At 33.1% G+C, this 19,825-nt stretch overlaps 1 protein-coding gene and 1 non-coding gene across 4 annotated transcripts; one reads left to right on the forward strand and one right to left on the reverse strand.

The window, feature by feature from the left end:
• Window positions 1-499: 499 nt before the first annotated feature.
• Window positions 500-624, forward strand: LOC131173722 (U11 spliceosomal RNA). Its single transcript, XR_009144035.1, has one exon. It is a non-coding gene; the product is annotated as a U11 spliceosomal RNA (small nuclear RNA).
• Window positions 625-3,969: 3,345 nt separating this feature from the next.
• On the reverse strand, window positions 3,970-17,300 carry LOC110633885 (transcriptional activator DEMETER). Of its 3 annotated transcripts, XM_021782703.2 has the most exons (20): window positions 17,139-17,300; window positions 15,950-16,660; window positions 13,494-15,401; window positions 13,020-13,382; window positions 12,721-12,811; window positions 11,182-12,616; window positions 10,973-11,052; window positions 10,729-10,813; window positions 10,543-10,634; window positions 10,402-10,470; window positions 10,231-10,267; window positions 10,042-10,124; window positions 8,818-9,255; window positions 8,353-8,389; window positions 8,218-8,275; window positions 7,799-7,938; window positions 7,626-7,691; window positions 7,177-7,291; window positions 7,043-7,081; window positions 3,970-4,436 (listed from the first exon to the last, which is right to left on the reverse strand). In XM_021782703.2, exons 2-20 carry the CDS (start codon window positions 16,482-16,484, stop codon window positions 4,324-4,326), a joined length of 5,784 nt encoding a protein of 1,927 aa, XP_021638395.2. In that variant the 5' UTR covers window positions 16,485-16,660; window positions 17,139-17,300; the 3' UTR covers window positions 3,970-4,323. The 3 variants fall into 3 exon arrangements, 2 of the variants coding, with proteins under 2 accessions (XP_021638395.2, XP_057989278.1); XM_058133295.1 differs by lacking the exons at window positions 3,970-4,436; window positions 7,043-7,081; window positions 7,177-7,291; window positions 7,626-7,691 and having other exon boundaries at window positions 7,931-8,042; XR_009142977.1 differs by lacking the exons at window positions 3,970-4,436; window positions 7,043-7,081; window positions 7,177-7,291; ... (2 more) ...; window positions 8,218-8,275; window positions 8,353-8,389 and having other exon boundaries at window positions 9,108-9,255; window positions 10,042-10,123; window positions 10,229-10,267.
• Between the last annotated feature and the right edge of the window lie 2,525 nt (window positions 17,301-19,825).

The following is a 19,825-nucleotide window of genomic DNA, read 5'->3' on the forward strand; positions in this document are numbered from 1 at the left end:
GATTTTACTGTGCAAAATTTAAAAGTTTAGGGGGTTTTATGTTATATTTTAAAGTTAAAGAACTGTAGTGTTACAACTATATAAGTTTAAGGATAATTATTGAAATTTATCCAATTTTTTTGAGTTTTTTTTATTTTACTTTAAAAAATATTAGGGTTCTCTTTAACGCTCTTAAATTACTTTCAATATGGATTATAAAGGAAGAAGAACAATAAATGATTTTTCAATGATTTGATCCCAAGCTCAGGCCAAGAAAGATAGTAATTGTTTCCGAATCTAATTCGATCCATCCTGCAACCAATCAATTTTCCTCAACCCTGCCCTAATCATGATATTATCTAGGGCTAGGAAGGGGAGAAAATCCCTCAAACCCCAATCCCCGTAATCCATCTTGATAATAAGATATTATTTTTTTTATTAAAAATAATTTATTTTATGTATTTAAATACTATAATTTTAACAAAAAAATATATGTATATTATTAAGATTATGTTAAGATTAAAAGGGTCGATTGGCTAGTTATGCCACACTTAGCTTCATTTGGTAGGTGTCCTGTGGCAATCAAGACATATGGCCAACATAATTTGTGGAACTTTAAAACTTATATTTCTAATTTAATTTTTTTAATAATTAAATTTATATTATATAATGATAAAAAAGTAAAAAGAAAATTTCCCATAAGGAAACCCTTCTCGCCTTGACCCTCGATAGGAAAGTCCCTGCCTCGATCCCGATCTCTTATGGGGCGGGACAAGGGAGCGATCCCTATCCTTGACCTATCCCGTTATCATTCCTATGGGCCAATAACATTTTGTTTATTTGATAACTTTTCCTTAGTGTTATATATATATATACCTCTCTTGAGTTTCAAATGAAGTTTTGAGAGGAATGTCCAAGCATGAGATAAGTGTTTTATTATCAAGTTGTTGTATTTATAAGTTAAAGGACATTAAAGGGCTTACAAATTTTACATTCTACAATAAAAAGTTCTTTTTTTATTTTTTATTTCCTTTCTAATTTCATGTCTCTAGGTACGTTCTTATGCCTTTTAACTCATAAACCTTGCATCTATAGTGGACCAAGTTATTCTTATTCAACCTAATGACACTAGAAATGATTTTTTTAATCAAATCTGTTACTTTAGTTGTGGTAAAACAAAGTTATATTGTTTTCTCCTACCCATTAAAAATTAAATCATTAGTTTTTTTATACAATAACAAGTACCTATAATAAGATGCGTGAGTAAAATGAAGCACATCCAAGAAATGTATGTCGCTACTGTAACCATTACCATTTTGTGATAGTGATTAAAGCCATTACATGGAAATTATTAAATTTAAATGTCTTGGGTGTGCTTGAAAATAGTACATTATATTATCACGTTCACATGAGATGCACTTGAAAATGTAATAAGTGAATTTCGCATATATATTATAATGTAGCATTATTTTTTAGTGCATTGAGCATGTTGAAATAATTTCTATGATTATTACTAAATGTTTTTGTTCATTATATATTATTTGTTACAATTTATTGTCAAAATTTGACCACTCTTTCAGGTTTTTTTTTTTTTTTTGGCAGAAAGGCTTACCACTCTTTCAGAATTTTATAATTGCATTCACTAATTTTTCATATTTATGTTATGGTGTCCTATTAGCTAAATTCTAGACATATAAAGATATATGGTCTTTGTTGAAAGTAATTTAACAAACTAGGCAAAGTAAAATATATCTTTAACCCATTGAGTTGGTTTAGTTAATGGCTTGTTGCTACACAAAATATTTTGAAAAACTGAAAATGAATTAAATAATTCAAAGACTTGGATTAGGATATGTATTAAAATCGAGATAATATAATTAAGATATACAATTAATGAAGAAGTATAAATACATCAAATAATAACATTGAATTCATGATTTATATTCATTATTATCAAATCAATAAAAAAAAAAATCAATCAATTTCAATAGCTCACACAACATATGGAGATTAATGATCTAACCTCCTCAACAATGAAAGAGACAACTATATCAAAAAATAAACTTTTATGCAACAAATTTAGAAAAATAACAACAAAGTGAAAAATGATTCATCTCTTTAAAGGTAAGCATGACGGGCCTAAATATTTGTACAAAGTGATATGGAACTAAATTTTTACATAGGAAGAGTTTGGTGGGACTTAGGTTGAAGAAGGCTAGAAAAGACATGATAAGTAATGGCTTGAGAAATATGAATTTAAGGGAATAGATGCTAGAAAAGACAGCAAAACGATATCATATTAAACTGGCAATGGGCATTATTGATGTTATATTTTTGTTAGTTATATAATTGTAATGGTTGTTATTTAAAGCTATGCTTATATTTAATTGTAACTGGAACTCATGGCTTTCAACTGTAGACCATTCTAAGTCCTAAAATAAGAAGAAGAAGAAAAAGAAGGACGACAATTCTTTCCAACCCTCGACCTGCCTTACCTCACTCTACTTACTTTTTCCAACGTTGATATTGTGTGGGTAAGGATGGAGTATCTCGCTTAAAATCCATGAAACTAGCTCTGCTCGATGATATATTAATATTTTTTTAAAAAAATTAATTTATTTTAATGCATTTAAGTACTTAAATATTATACTTTTAATAAAAAAATATGTTCATTATTAAGTAAATGTTTCAAACTTATAATTTATTTTTTAATTATAAAATTTATTGTCTATTATGATAAATTGAATATATAAAGAAAATCCCGCCTACTCTGCTCTCTCTGGTGGGGAAGTTCACCTCTAACCTGCGGCGTGAGAAAGGAGAGAGTGATCTCTACCTTGATCCGCCTCATTAGTATTCCTAAAAGAGTTTTTATCTTGGATAAATATATAAATTTATTAGATGCATGTGAATTGTATCATTTTAGTCAAGTCTCGAGAATTTGAGCATGAAAAGCAATTCAAAAGTCCAAAGGAAAAAAAAATGAAAAATCAAAGTTTGTGATACCATAACGGGTTATCTTTGATAATTGGGTTAAGTACATTTCCGTTAGACAAAAGATCGTAACCAAGGCTCCTTATGTATACATGGAGTAAAACTTAAAAGATAGAAAAGGGAAAAAAAGTGTGTTCAAACGTGTATTGTAACCAATAACATGAAATTCTGCATCTGCACATTAGTACATAAATCTACTCATTTTTGGAAATTTATTGCTTTTTTTTCTTCATTTAGTAATTTTTTATGGGGTACATGATACCTATAAGATGAGTGTGATGGAAATATAGATGTTAAAATGGATGTTTGATAATACGATAGTAAATAAGGTTGTGCATAATCACGTCCTCCAGAGAATACATATAGCACATATTTGAGATGAGATGAGACGGTCCTTTAAAATGATTTGATCGTATACAAAGCAGAGAATTAAGTTACTTGGAGAATGAGTAAGAAGGAAAAGGAAGAGGCTAAAGATAATGTTGAGGCAAGTAGTATCATAGAATTTATAAGTTTTAGATATTAAAGTGGACCCAACGTCTAACAAAGTTGAATGGCAAAAAAGGATTTATATAGCAAACCTCATCTAGTTTATGGTAGTTATAGTAATTTTTATGGGTGCAAGACTTTACGCCAGCTCTGCTAAACCAAACAATCTTAGGTGATCGTGTGCTCTGCATGACTGCTTGTCTGAAGTCCATTATTCATATGCTGAATGAATTCACTCCAATACTGGGCTTGAGTTCAGAGTTGTCCTCTACAATCTTTTTCTGAGTTAATAATGCATGGAAGTTGGCCAGTGCTTTCTGCTTCTGAGATCTCTCTTTTAGTAATGATATAGGCAGATCAATACTTACTCATTATCGCAACCATACACATAACAAGCATATATGTAACAAGAATTACAGAGAGTTATCTCTCCCATTCTGTTTATTTGAAAGGATTTTTTTGAAGGGGGGGAAGGTGTGTGTGGAGGGGGATTGTCGCAGACATTGATTGGTTCAGGAAAAATTGCTCCTTTGAGCATGAATTTAAATAATGATTATAAATGCATTTATCAACTACATCCCACTTGCCATGGTATCTCACATTATTGAAAATTTCTTTATGCTGGGCTATGATTGGGTAAGTGCATTTCTTGTTAGACAAAGAATAATTGAATGTACAACAATATGTTAGTCAATGATATCTCTTCTTCACTAATTTACCTATCTTTGCCGGTTAGAACTTTTGCTATTGATCGTCTCTGCATCATGGCCTGCTTGTCATTGTTTTTCATTCTTGGCCTTCACCGGCCTTTTTGCTGGAAAGTGCAATCTGGCAATAACAGAGATGATCATGGCCTGCTTATCATTGCTGTCTATTATTTGTCTTCGCTAGCTTACTTGCTGGGAAGTGCAATCTGGCAATAAGAGGTTTGGGCGCTCTTGTTCTTTGGTCAAACCCTCGCACACAAACAAATCCTGCAAATAAAATTTGACCTAAGTGATATGTGAAGCATGGATGAAAACTGCAAATTATATCACTAGTGAATCTAACCATATAGAACAACTGACTAAATAGGCACCACCGATGTTTTTGGAATGTTAGGTCCAATGGTTGTCTAACAACACCAAATGAGCAAGGGCTTTGAATGCACTCGCTCCAATCTTTATTTTATTTAAAAGTGAAGCTTCCAATCATTTTGGCTTGGAACAGCTTGCATCATGTTAACTTTTTCACCATTTTAGTTGTCATCGAAGTCATTCATTCAACCAATACAGCCAGTCCTTGAGATCAAGTTAAAGCAACTTTCATTCCCAGTGATTGGATGCGTGATTGATAGCATATCCAACAAAAGGAATTAAAAATTATGTTCCTAATTTATTTCTCAACTTTTTTGTAGATCTCTTAAGCATTCTATTTTGACTGCTACTTTAGTTGTGTAATGCATCTGTTTTCTTTTCTGAGAGGGTGTAATTGTGAAACAATGGCAAATTTTATGTCTCGGCAAAATTTTGATTATGAAAAATATGTAGGGCATCAATTTGGAGGCTATTTACATGTTGACTCTCCATTGCAATGGATTTATTAATTTTATAGACTAGTCATTTGGGTTTTCTTAGTGGTTTTACATCTTATGAGCTGGCTCTTAAATAAATTCTTAAGAGATTTTTTGATAAATTCTCTTCATGTGATTATAAAGTAGAATTTTCTATATATATATATATATATATATATATATATATATATATATATATAATTAATTAATTAATTTAGGAACTACTTGAAATAAAAAAATTTATTAGAATTATTATTGCATTGGATAATCTTTTCTTTTTTTAAAAAAAAAAATATAAATTCTGCATTAGTCCATTGGTTTAGTAGTTAAATATGAACTAGTAAAACTTTGTTGTTTCACAATTACTTCAAAGTCTGCTATGAATGCTGCTCAATTCAACTAAATTTTAATCCTAGCACCATATTTTTCATAAGATGTTTGGATATCAAAACTTACATAACTTCAAGAGTCAATTTCTTACCATTTTTGGTATTTTCAGTTTAAATGTAGTTGCTTCTGCTCAAACATAAAGGTCCATTTCTATGTCTAACCACTTTGATCTTTTCAACCTAAATTCAAATACTTTCCCTTATAACATAAAGGTACATCTTGCATGTGGCTTAACAGCTCAAACCATCTTTCATTATTCACCATTTTTCCTTTTTTCAATTGGTGCTTCTTCCACCTTTCTCAAATGTGTTGCTTTTGCATTCTGCCATTTTATGTTATTGCATATTCATCTCAGCATTTGTTGTCTCAAAGCAGTCATGGCCATATTTTTGTCCCATGGAATTTCCCCTTTAGCCTAATACTTTTTCTGCAATCATGCAACATACCAGAAAAATTCTTTTATTTCACTCCATCAGTTATCATTCTTTAAATTCTTCTATTTCATTTTATCTGATGTGCTTCTATAGTTCTATGATAATATTTTCTTCAATATCATCTTCTTTGGGGATAAATTTTCTGAGATACCAATATTTCTCAGCCATTGGCTAATATTAGTTACATCATTGAATTCATTATAGTCCTACTCAGCATAAAATCTTTGAGCTTCAAATTGTTCTTCAACTATAGTTCTAACTTATCATTAGCCTCCATTATTATTTTATCTGTTAGAGTAGTCAGTGGTGGGTCTAGAAATTTTCTTTTCGGGGGTCAATATATGAAATCTAATAATAAAATATTACCGAAAAAATTTAATTAAAAGTCATTCATCAACTAATCACATGCATAATCATATTATTTTGTCTTGATAAAACTCATTATTGAAAAAGTTACAATAGAATTTTAAAAACAAAAACTTTTGAATGCATAACATGCTTTATTTGTCTCAAGTAATTTTAAATTTTATCAAAATGAGAGTTCCATAATTAAATTTATAAGGGGTCAAATATACAAATATATATAAATACAAAGAGCATTTAACAAAAAAGAGGGGTCAATTGACCCCTCTTTTTATGTATTAGGTGCGCCATTGAGAGTAATATCATGTGCAAATAGCATGCACCAACATCCTGAATGTAAATTATTAAAAAATATAATTTATGCTTGTAAATCATATTTTGTTATAAAAATAGCACAACCCCTATCTTGTAACATGCTGTGTGGCATTTCATTTCACAAGGCATTAAGGTCCATATAACTTCTAACAAAGATCATTTATTTGCAGTACTACAAATAAGTACTGGTTGGCATTATGTAATTAAATTAGCACAATTACATAGTCTCATATTGGTGTGCTGGTTGTGTCTTCAATAATTTTGGTTAGGAATAGAATCTCTCTCAAACACATTCAATACTTCTAAAAAAGTTGATCGAATTTTAATTTTTTTAACAAAATTTTTATTTCAATTAATAAGTGAACTTATATCTCATCCTAAACATGATAATCTAAATGCTGGGTTAATAGAGTAGAAAATTGTGGAATTATTTCTTCTCGCAACCGTGGCATATGTGCCCCCATGGAACTCTTGTTTATTCCATTCTAATAAGATAGCATATAAAGTTAAATGTAGCATTGCATACCTTTCCAAAAGCAGTACTGAATTCCTCCAGTTGAAAGTCCTAGTAGAAATAATTGTCCTATGAGTTAGGTTTTACCTTCTTAACATAATTAGAATATTAATTTACAAAAGCTAATAAACTATTTTTTTTCTTACCTTTAAATATTGTTGATACAGAGGTTCCAAAGTACACTATTCGTCTTGGCAAATTCCATATCCATGCTCTTGGAACATCGATTGGGTTGAGGCTAGATTCATGATCTGCAAATACCTGCATGGCAAATTTAATCAATACCTGACAATAATTCATGAAATGAATGACTTCAAATTCTGGTGTAAATAAGATAATGGAATCAATTAGGAATATTCTTCCCCCACAAAGGAGATAGTCTTCTAAATTTATGTTTAGTAATATGATGCACTCTGCTTTTCTATATGCTTTTACACTAAAAAATGCAGGTTTATTCCTTTTCTGAAAATAATATTAATTTGGTGTTTTACCTAAAGGACTTTTTGGGATGACATTCACCCATAAGTAGCTTCAATGCACATAAAATATCTATTTCTAAATTCAGAGGGTCAGCACATAGTTCAATTGTATTTACCTCATTCACTTGAAAGTAGGTGCCATTGAGTGGAAAGCTTCCTCGCATTGCCGTTCTACAAGGTATCTGCATGTAAGGCCGTGTGAACCCAGTAAGTGACACAATAAGTCATTTTTTTGTTCTCAACTTGTCTTCCATGACTATTCCATGTCCCAGTGGATGGATTTGCTTACCAGAAGTGTTCCTCTGACTGTTTGCGAATTAGCTTCTCTGATACTATTGCATGAAAAGCATGTCTTTTCATTGCATAATTTGTCTGGTTCCTGGGACTGACAATGTTGTTCTGGTGGCTGAATTGAATTTGCAGTTTCACCTAGTAACAGGGTATTACTTAGCCATGCTACAAGAGAGGTGAGGGGCATCCTTGTGCAAGGTAGGACCATAAGAGCATGTACTAAAACTGTGTCTCAACATTATCTACAGTGAATGGTTCATATGTTTACATCATATTAACATACCCTAAAAATTGCATGCTATATCATAACAATATTCTCTAAGTACAACATGGTAGCCTGTGATTTGATCAGTCCATAGAGACTATTTGTTTAGTTGTATTTGAGTCAGTCTTTCAAGCATAGAATGTGCTACTCACCTGGTATCCATATTGCAAGAAGATATGGACTGGGATCATCAGGTTCTCTTTTATCCATCTGCAATTTTATTAACTCAGCATTAAAGAAGAATAATTGAATGAGAATTCATAGTGCCGAATAAAAGGGAAACTCACCCCTTTCAGGAGAGGATGTGAATCTGGAAGTTCATACCTGCATCATATAAGCAGACAGGAGTTAAAGTGAGTGATTGAGAATTTTCCACCTTTTTATTTTTTAAATATATTTTGATGAGAATATTCCTCATCTTAGCATTTTTTTTTTTATTTTTTTTTTCCATTTTTTGACATCTTGACATAGAGTCTTCTCTATCTTGTTGGCAACTGCCTTGCATTTTCCCAAGTACACAATTTCAAAATATCAATATAGCGTGATGTATATGATGATAATTAGTATGTAAAATTAATCATTTGATTTTGATGTAGTTTTTCTAATAAATCTAACTTGACTCTGTCAAGCTGTATGCACTATGCAGTGGTTCGTTGCTATGACTTTGTTCATAGTTATGGGAAGATTTTTTATTACAATTGATGTTCATTTGCAATTACTTCGTCATTTGTTATGTGGGGATTTTCACTTACACTTGGTGCTCCGTGCGTAGCCGACTGACATTCTTTAGTTTGGGTGTGGGGATGGAGGCAGCTTCTGGATTCAAAGCAACTAAAGCCTTGGACATGTCACATTCTTGAAGTTCCATGTTTGCTTGCATGTAATTCTGTAGATTCACAGTCAACTCTTCCATGTTGAGTTTTATAGTTGGTATTTCATCAGTATCCTCATCATTTATATCCTCTATATCACTTTCTGTTACTTCATTGTGTTCTTGTTTTGGTGTTGCTGGCTCTTCAATGATAGGTACACAACTAATAATATCTGATCCTCCTCTTTTAATTGAGTTCTCCTCAATTGGAGGTAATGGCATGGGATCAATAACTATGCCAGGGCTTCTTTCTGTTCTTAAAGGAACCGTTGAAGTCACTATACTCTTCTCTTCTGGCCCAGGTAGTGCAAGCCTTGCACTGCAACAAAAAGAGGCCACATTCAGCTTCATTCTCTGAAGTATTATCCTTTGTGAATATTGGAAAATAAGGCATGTTATGTAGTTTGGCCCCACTATGAGCATTCATTAATGAAAGATTGACATTGTTTTCCTTACCCCACTTTTGACCTCATAATTATCATATTTGATAGGTTGGAAAAACTTTATGCCCATATATTTTCTTTGGAACCTTTGGGAGTTAAGGAAAACAATTTTATTAATATCAGAACCCTTTTACACCTTGTATAGAAATGCATAAGATACTTACCCAAAATGGCAAGTAATGACATATTCTTTGTATAGTGTTGATACTTTGAATGAATACTCATGTTCGATTTTAGAATTTCCTAAACCTTTCTCTTAAGTGAAGAAGAGTTGTGCTTCTAATATGCATCATACTTGGAAGTTACAAACTTTTTGTGTCATTTTTGCTATCCTGTTATCTAACATTCTCAAAATTCCTATGCATAATGGAACAATTCTAGGTAAAATAATGTTTTCCCTCTTCTCTTGGACAATTACATTATGACAATAATCAGAGAACCATGATTAGAGAACCATGATTAACCTAATTTCATTAGGCGTTATCTGTGATTTTAAAACATTTCTTGGAACTGAATGCTTTTCTGTTCAAATTTACAAAATTGAGTTTCAAATTGAGACTTCAATTTTTCACTTATCAGAATTTTATAATTTATGATCATCAGTCTATTTATATTCTTGCTAGCATACTGGTGACAATGTAAAAATAGATTGTTGGGCAAACCTTGCAAAGGCGCTAGCAAAATGTCTGCACTCTGCTCTCATTGGACATGCATTGCAATTTGGTTTATTCTTTGTGCAAAAAACCTGAATGAATGTTGAAGCATGTTGCATAATAATTCTTTTCCAAAATGATCAAACTAAAATAAAATTGCAGCAAATATTGAAGTAAAAGTCAAACTTTTGTATATACCTTTCCAAATGTAATCAGCTGGTAATGTAATTCATACCTGTAATCCCATTATATAGAAAAATATGTGAAAAATCTATATCTTAATCAAAAAGTAGTTTTTCTACACCATTTTTGTGTAGGAATACTGTTCTCGATGAAGAAAATGGCTTCAAGAAAGAGTTAAATAGTTACAGTGTTCGTTGATCAAGTTTGCAGAGTCTTGGCCAGAGGTATTTTTGAATTGACTCAAGTACTGGGTACCTAAAGAGAATGTGATTAGCATTTTTTATCAGTTGAAATATATAGGGCCAAGGTTGGGAAATGAATACTTACAGTTCTAGGAGGTGCAATTGAAGTGACTCTGGCAGCGGTTGAAGAGGGACCCATCCCAATCGAACTGCTATCCGTCCAACATTCGTGTCAACCTTCACGAAAATTTAAATAAATTACTTTGATTGTAAGATTTTGCATCCTCTTGTAAGTTGCTCTCCATCTGTAGTTCACACATATTTAACTTACCGGGAAAGCAAGATGATGAAGTGTTAAGAGCCGCACACACTCCACACTTTTCAACCCCAATCCCCTTATACTTAGCAGATAATCCCTGCAGAATCAAGATATTATAGAAACTAGCAATGAATTCTGCAGATTCAAATCATTATTTTCTGTTCAATTTGGCTATGTGAAGCTATATTTAATCTTATTTGAAAAACGAAGTAGCTTCAACATTTGAAAAGGAACTCTAATATTTTAGATGGCTTACTTTGCTTTATCAGGGGGGACATCTCTTAACCATTCCAGATCAACGCTTCCATGTTCTCTGACCAATCGGTCCAGAAACTCCTGCAATATTTTGCAACTGTTAAAATCTGTAAATGATTTGACATGTTAAGCAATATTGTTTGCTTATGACGCCATCTGACGCTGAATCTGGTCATTTCTAGTGTTTTAGATTGAACTTAATTAATTTACCTTGATTCGTTCTGCTAGAAGGTTGTTCATCCCTCTTTCTTTAATAGCACCAGAAATCTCATTGACACTAGCGCATCTCATTGCTTCATAGTCCAAGGAGTCCATTGTATCTTGGCTTCTTTCTTTTCTGCTACCATTTGCCTGCACCTGCTTCCTTAAACTATCCCAGTCAATTGCATCCTTATTCTCGGCTCCAGCTTTTGCTTTTCCTGCTTTTAAATAATTTGTTTTTAAGCTTTCTTTATTAGTAACATGTACTTGCTCCTTCAAATTTGATTCAACAATTTCATTTTCTGAGCGTGTTTGCTTATCCACCAAAGCAATTCTCTCTTCAACGTCAAAAACTTTTCCTGTGAGATTGGGAATGTTTGAGATGTGTTGCTCGTAGCTACTCTGCCCATTAACCTGTGCATCAGCCAGATTTGCAGTCTCGGCCATTGATTTTCTTTCCAATTGGATGGTCGTTTTTATCTTATGTGGTTGACTGCCATGGTAAGGTTCAGTATTGCTTTGTTCATTTATCATTTGCTTGCTTAGGAAAGCATGTGGGTCCACTATTCGAGTTTCTTGATAGCTTGATGACCCATATTGTTGTGCAGTTGATATAGCTACACTTTCAGCCCCCACTACAACCCTTTTGCTCGTGCAGCTTGCATCTTTTTCATTATTGAATCTGGAGGCACCTGAAGGCCAAGAAGATATGCTTTCTTCTCTGTTCAATTCAACACTTTCTACTTCAAGGATCTCAGATTGTACAGTTGCGCACAACTGATAGTTACTAGAAGGAACAGCTGGTACTTGCATCTGTGGATTATTGTACTTGATTTGCTGACAAAATGTAAAAGGGCTTTTTAAGCTAGCATCTAATCTTTCCAATCTGGGCCATTGCTGCTGCCTGTTTTCTATGTCTTGTGGTTGCTTTTGTCCATGCCTGGATTGAATATGAAACAATGATCTTCCACTTACTTGACTGTAGAACTCTTCAAACAAGGTTGTGCTTTCAACATGTGGAAGATTTGTTGAAGATGTATTGAGATTCTTGCTGTGTTTGCACCCATTTGCATGATCTTCTGCTTCTGAGTTGGAGCCTGAGTACGATCTGACTCCATTGCTTTGGATAACTAAGGAATCAAAAGAATCTTGTGATGACAAAACTTCTTCTTGAGGGCTGTGACTGTGAGCCTCTACCATGCTTGTCCTGTCAGTCCACGAGGTCTCACAGTCTCTCCGATATTCTGTTGATTCATAGCTTACCACAGAGTTCTGATTGTAGAAAGGATGATGTAAAAATTTTTCATTCCATTTGATTGTGTCATTTGGGTTTAGCATGCAGGCATCTGGTTCTTCAACCAATATTCTTGTCCCATCCCTCTCACAGGTTCTGTTTCTTGCTGACTTAATAGGAAATCTTGCAGCTAGAGACATGAAGGCAGAGCTGCATGATGGGCAAGTAGTTGAAGAGATTGTTTAGTTTATGCATCATGATCAGTATTCCTACCAATATAGTCTTGAAAAATTAAGACAAATCCCAGAATTTACCTTGATAGATGGTCTGAAACATTTTGAGTAAGGAAGACTCCTATCACTGAATCAACAACTGATCCCTTCCATTTTGAGAAACGTCTATCTCCTGCATTCATACATGGAGGTGAGTTTCTTTAAATTTTTTTTTTTCAACTGTGAACTGTTGATTACTATTAAAGAAAAGGTTTCACCTAGATTCATCTATAAGAACTTTAATGAATTTGTTAGTGACTATGATTTAAACACAGCCTCATAATTTCCAGTTGAATTGTTAAATTAGAGTTTATTATTTTATTGGATATATAAATGTGTACCTTGTACAAGATGCATTCTTGCAATGAATGAATCAGCTCGTCCACGAAAAACTCTCCTCTCTTCCTCCCACCACAGCTTTTTCTCCTCATCTGTTCCTTCAACACCTTCACTTCCTTCCTTCCACATTAACAGTTTCCACACTCTCTCTGTCTCAGGGTCAAGGTCTACTTTTGGCCTTGGCTTACGCTTCTTGATAAAGTCAAACCCTCCATGTGGAATGAGTGTGCCATCTCCTTTGTATAGCACAAGTGCATTTTGCTCTTTGCCCTTCATTTCATTGCTCCTTTCTTTCAGATTGAGACACCCCATCCGATGTATAATTTCTTCAATTGTATTGGAGAATCTCTGCTTTGGTGGTCGCCCTTCATAAAATATCAAGAGTAATGCTTTTCAATATGGTTACAAGAATATTTTGCAATCATAGTCTTTTAAGATCTACAGTTTTGATGAAGATTTCATAATATGCAATATACCTTTTCTTTTTGCAGGCGGTTGCTGATCTTTCAAGATGTCCACATGAGTTTGTAGCATTTTACCATCTCTGAATGGAATAGATTTAGATTGAGTGTGTCCCATAGCCTGCTTCATCAACGCAACAATGTTCGAAGTTTTGGCTTGTAGTTGGCCTTCAGGTTGACGTCCTGTTTTGGGACAAGTTGGTGGGAGCATGTTATAATTCTCAACTGTGGTTAGGGAGGTAAGGGTTTGGACATTGGTGGATCTGTTGGCCTCTACAATCCTTTCCATGCATGAATTGGGTCCAGATAATTTATGTCGCTTCGACAAATCTTGTCCAGAAGCCACTTGATGTGTGTAACAGTCAACAGGAAATCTGATGGATCCATTATTTTCTTTCCTCTTGATATTATTGCTGTCCAAGTATGACTTCAATATTTCCATATTCCTTTGTGCTTCAGATGCAACTGAATGGTTAACAGCCGCGACAAAACGTAACATACCATTTGTATTTGTTGGGATTCCATTTTCAATCTTCCTTTTCTTAGGACTATCTGAACAATTTGTACTAAACATGCAGCTATTTGAGTGATAGTGTGATGGATTTGCAGTACAGTGGTCTGGCGGATTTGCAGTACAGTGGCTTGTCTGCTCAACATGACCATATTCTCTCTTGTATCCCCTACCTTGAATCAAATGACCTGAAATGTCTCCAACTGATTGAGTATTCTGAGGCATCAATTGTCCCGTCCTCTCAAGGCCTTTGCAATTAATTTTTGCTGGTAAGGCAGTATGGTCAATTCCTTCCGCACAGAGATGTTGCTGCATTCTTATATCGGCTTCTCTAGCATTGGCATTTAAATTATTCATTTGCACGTCTTTTGTTGAAGCTAGTTGAACTGCAGCTTCTCTTCTGTCTGAAATTGGAATGGCTCCAGCTTCTATTCTGTTTGAAATTGAGGTGTCATTAAACAGTGATTGATTCGCGGAAGAGGTGAGGTTGCTTATTGCTCCTGATTCCTGGTTTTCTAACAGTAGCTCACTGTGTTGTCTCACCTGCAAATCTGATTTTGTTCTGTACATCATGTTGGTTTTATTGACTGATTCTGAAGCGTGAAAACCTGTATTTGAATTGAAACTCTCCATTTTCTTCAGTATTTCCTGCTGAGCAACTGAATTGCTCCCCACTTTATCTCTGGTGTTTTCCAAGTCATAAAAGTTCAATGCTCTTCTACATGATGGTGCTGCTGTTCCAGCAGAGGGATACATAGTCTCACAAATATCACCTACATTTTGAGTTGCTGGATCTCTCAGGTCCCTTTTGTGGACATTGTTCTTCCTTTCCTTCAGTTTCTCCTTTGAATCAGTACTCTCTCCAATAGAATCTGGACGTTGAGTTGGTGATTCTTGCTGGCCCTTCTTGCGCACATACTTTCTCTTTTCAGTTGTTTTCACCTTCGGATCAGCTATTTTTGTGGTTGCAGCCTTGGGTGTCCTGTTCTGTTTTCCTTCCTTGACTACTTTAGGCCTGTGCTTTTTTCGTTTTTGTGTTTTCAGCTGGGGCGTTTTGTTCAGGCCAATAACTTGGTCACTTTCCTTGCCAGAATCTTTTGGTTCCTCAAATGGTGTAGAAATGACAGCATACGACGAGTCCACAATGTTGTGTAAGAGCTCATCAAAATTGTGCTGTTTTGGCATATAGTCCACAGATGCTACTAAATCATGGGGTTTGTCTATTCCTTCACTTGAGCCTTTTTCCTGTGGAAAATTTACTGTTGCAGAGAGCTGGTTCTTCAACTTCTTGGTCAGTTGTGGCGTTTCTGGTGCGAATTGAAATGAATTGGTTGCAGTTGATGCTGCATCAGCTTCTATACTAGGTAGTGAATTGATGTCAAGGTTGGGATCGTAAGGTTTGGGAAGTCCGTCTGCAGAAAACAATATTACTTGAGAAAAACAAAAATTTACTGAGTTTTCCTTGAGAATATGTAATAAGATCTGACAATTTTTGGGGATAAGATTTCTTCCCCCCCTAGCCAACCCCCTCCCTCCATGGCATTAGCTTTGAGATAACTAGCAATATTAAAAGATAAGTCTTGTTTCTTGGTTTCGGCTTGTCAGAATATATAGAAAAAAAAATGTTAAATTTACTCCCCACTCTCTCCTTATCTCTTGATGGACTAATCAATCAACATGGAAAATGGCAAATTGTTAAATTTGCATTTCTATGCCGATAGGTAAACATATTTTCATGAATTTAATGGGATCAATCGCTGTGAAGTAAAATTAAATCAACACCATATGAGATCAAATTCAGATTAATGTTCTTTGATCCCTTCAAAGGACAAAGAGCAGATTCCATGTGTTGAGCGATCTTAGTTCCATCTTTGATGATTAATATTACCTTCATATATTATCATTAAAAAAAACAGGGAAAAGAATTAAACAGATGGTATGAGCAGATAGAATCACTTACACTGGGCCATCTGGAGTAAGCTACAGTGGACACTTGACCGGTTTGAACTTGAGCAGTGAGTTTGATTGGGGAATAGCAATTCTCCTGAGCTGGATTCTCTCAAGCCGTTAACTTGGGAATGGAAATCTGGAATCAAAGGCATTCCTACCATGCTCATACTTCTATTTATACTTGTTTCTGGACAGGCAAAAGGAGCTGCATAATTCATTGTCAAAAGATCAACAAATGAATTACTATTCCAACTTCCACTCCCCTGACTCAGTGCCTGTGTATAGGACCCTGCAATGTGATTTATCATTCTGTTCCTCTCTGCGAAACTCCCATTTCTGCCCTGTTGGTGAATTTGGCCTAAATCTTGAGCCATACTGCCGTAATTCGCTCTGCCCAATTGATGATTCCCATGCCTGTCAATTGGCATGGAATTAGATCTTGTTGGAATAGGCTTTTCTGGAGTTGCTGGCACCCAATAACCCATCAACTCAAATTCTCTCCCTTGGGCTGAAAATCCCTCTCCTAAATTGATCCTTGAATCCATACAACCTTCGATCAATTCTTTCACTTGTCTATTGCAATCTTTTTCTTCCACTGGCTGAAATTCCCAGTGAATTACCAAATTTTCAAGATTGAATCAAATCCTCTCTCCTCCTCTACCAGCCTACCCCATTGCTTGAACATGTCCTTCCAAAAATCCCACGCTCATTTCTTACTCACCTAACAGGATCATACAGATAAGGTTAAAACCAAAATAAAAAAAGAAAGATAAATAGAAATAAATAAAAGAAGAAGAACTCTCAGATAGGAAAATCAAGAAAGCATTTATTACTATAAAATGCAGGGATATTATTTCCCAGATATTTCTCAACAACTAAAAGGCCAGCTAGCTACTATCTCTTATTACTTAATAAAACAAGGAAAACATGAACTACCATAGAAAGAATCAAGTGTTTTTACAAAACAGGGTTTACATGAATCTCAAAATAATTGAGTGAATTCTAATCTGTTTTAAATTCTTAAGATCATAAAAACCCACCGCCAAAACCTCCCAAAAAATCTTTCTTTGATATGCAAACAAGAAATGTATATATATTATATATATTCACTATTTTGGTTTTTGGGTCAATACCCTTTAAACCACCCAAGAAATTAACATATATGATAAAATTATATGTTCATGTTCAGCTTAGCTCACCGATCTGGCACTGAGTCAGCTCATCGTACTTAAACGAGTCAATGCCGGAAAAACCCAGTCAGGCTACGGTAAACAAGGGAGGAAACTGAGGAGAGAAGAGAGAGAAGGTATAGAGAGAGAAAGGAGAAGACAAGAAACCAAACATTAATCATATTACAAAAATACATGCACTTGTTTTGGGCACCCTCTTTCACTTTTATAAACTGGGCACCTTTGCCCAAGTTATTTAATGACTTAGCTTAATCTTTCATTTCACTTTTTCTTCCATTTAAAAAAGTATTCATTCCCGCTTAATTTAAAATAACGAGAGGTAGTTATCTTTTTTTTTTATTAAAAAATAATATCAAAATATATAAATAATTAAATTCAAACTCAAAAGTTTCTTATCTCATCTACATTAAAAAGTGAAAACAAAAAAAATATTTTTTAATTATAAAAGATATAATAATTTTAAATAAATTATTGATTTTGGTCCTTTTGTTATTATATGGTTGATTGTTAAATGAATGTGGACCATTTCAATAAAATTTCCTTTTAAAATAAAAATTTATTTTTAATTTATTTATTAGTAATAAATAAACATATATTAGCATTAAGGGAGTTGGTTGAGGTAGTAAAAGAGATTCATTTAGTCTGAGAAGTCTTAAGTTCGAATCTCGTCACTAATTTCTTAGTGAGGTGACATATTTATATATAATATAAAAAAGTACACCTGTTGATGTATAATCAACCTATTTATACACTTATTTTTCTCAAAAAAAATAAAAACATATATTAAATTTATGATTAATTTTTAGATACATATTAAACACATGTTTGTGTTGGTCATTACAAAAATAAAATATCAAGTTTATAGACAACTAAAGATATGATATATTACAAGAGTCTTGTTTTTTCTTTTTAGTGAAATTTTGTTCATTTCTTATCGTACTTGACGAGCCTTTTAATAGTTAGAAATATGTTGATTGTTGATTTTTTTTTTAATTATAGACTTTAAATCTTCAAGTAAGAGTAATAATATTTTATTAATGAAGCCTAATAATGTGACCTTTTTTTTTATTGACATTTATTGATTTAAATTTTTTTACAGACCACATAGGTAACAAGTTCACAAAATAATAATATGGTAGAATATTTATTTGATCATCTAAAATTTGCAAAAAAAAAAAATCAATTAGACTATTCTTTTTTATTAGATTATTTATAAACACAAATCTTTTATTTAGTAGTATTGAAATTATTTTAAAAATTGTGAAAATTTGGGGTTAAATTTTAATTAAAATAAATTTTTGGTAGAAATGATATAATACTTTTATTTAATAACATTTAACTATCACCAAATCTAATTCATTAATGATGAAAAAGATGGGAAATAACCCAAAAATTTACATGATTAAAGAAGTTTTCCTTAAATTTCCATTTTACCCCATTTGCAATATGATTATTACCTTTGTTGGTTACTATTTGCCAGTCTGTGTTCCTTAATAAATTGCCATGTTTAAAATGCCATAGATGACAAGTATGAATATCATATGTTCAATGATTTCTCCTTTTTATATGTCAACTTATTTTAATTAAGAAAAATAAATTTTTATATGTGAAAACGTATGGCACTCATGAACACAGATTTTGGTACCATTTCAGTAATTAAACCTTAATTAATCATTAATCACTTCAGGGCTATTTTAGTCATTCTGTACTCATACAGGCTAGGTATCTGTCTCACTTCTGACGCGTGTTTGGTCCTGATTCCATGATCTAACACGTGACTCCCTCGTACTAATGGCTTCCTAGCCTTAAAGTTTGTGAAAAAACTAACGAATAAGGGCCCACAATAAAAATACAGAAACATTGTTTTTAAATTAAAAAAATAATAATAAATGATAGGGTGGACACAAATAAGAGTGCCCTAATAAACTTGCATGAAGTTTACGTAAAAGGTTTTTTATTTTTACGTAGTTGCATGCATGTCGATGGGTCTCATTTCATAGATAAATAAAATATTATTATAATATTATATATATTTCAATAAAGTAATAAAGTGCAATCTTGTTTTATTAAATAATCAACTTTGTATACAATAGTCAACTATCATTTCTCATTAACTATTTTAAAACACATATGGGTTAGATTATCATGAGTATCTTTTATTGATGATCCCTCAACTATGATGATCGTTCACTTTCATCCTTTATCTTTAATTTATTATTATAAAAATTTTTAAATTTTAATTTTATTTGAAAATAATTTCCCTAACCTACAGTAATAGGTTTTTAAGTAAAAAACTTAATTACCCTTTTATGTTTCTTTTAAAAAAATAAATTTATCATTTTATTTCTTTTTTTTTCTCTGTCTACCTCTCACCATTTCCGAATCTCTCAATTTCAGTGACATTTGGAAGCAAAACTAATAAAAAAATAAAACAAGGGAAGGGAGAAATTGATCACCAAAATCATGCTAGTTCAACATTAGGAATGATTAGAGTGGCGATTGATTGGAGTGGCCTTTCAAAGCTGCTGGTCTGGGGTAATCATTCTCTTTGTTGCTCCTTTCTAGCCAATCATATTTAGGGTCGATTTAGCGTCATTCGACATTGTTGGTTTGTTAATCTGCTTGTCATCAGGTAGCTGCTAGCCTGAGAGAAAAAGAAATAGAGGAGAAATTGCCATTATCATGAAAAGGGGAGC

This window comes from Hevea brasiliensis, chromosome 14 (assembly GCF_030052815.1).
Source record: "Hevea brasiliensis isolate MT/VB/25A 57/8 chromosome 14, ASM3005281v1, whole genome shotgun sequence".
NCBI classification, from domain to species: Eukaryota; Viridiplantae; Streptophyta; class Magnoliopsida; order Malpighiales; family Euphorbiaceae; genus Hevea; species Hevea brasiliensis.

Excerpts from the sequence above, each read along its gene's own strand:
- LOC110633885 (XM_021782703.2), bottom strand. The coding sequence starts at position 16,484 with ATGGATTCAAGGATCAATTTAGGAGAGGGATTTTCAGCCCAAGGGAGA. Across the intron at positions 10,268-10,401 it reads AAACTTGATCAACGAACACT|GTATGAATTACATTACCAGC; the intron begins GTAACTATTTAA and ends ATGGGATTACAG. Across the intron at positions 10,125-10,230 it reads AGCTGATTACATTTGGAAAG|GTTTTTTGCACAAAGAATAA; the intron begins GTATATACAAAA and ends ACATTCATTCAG.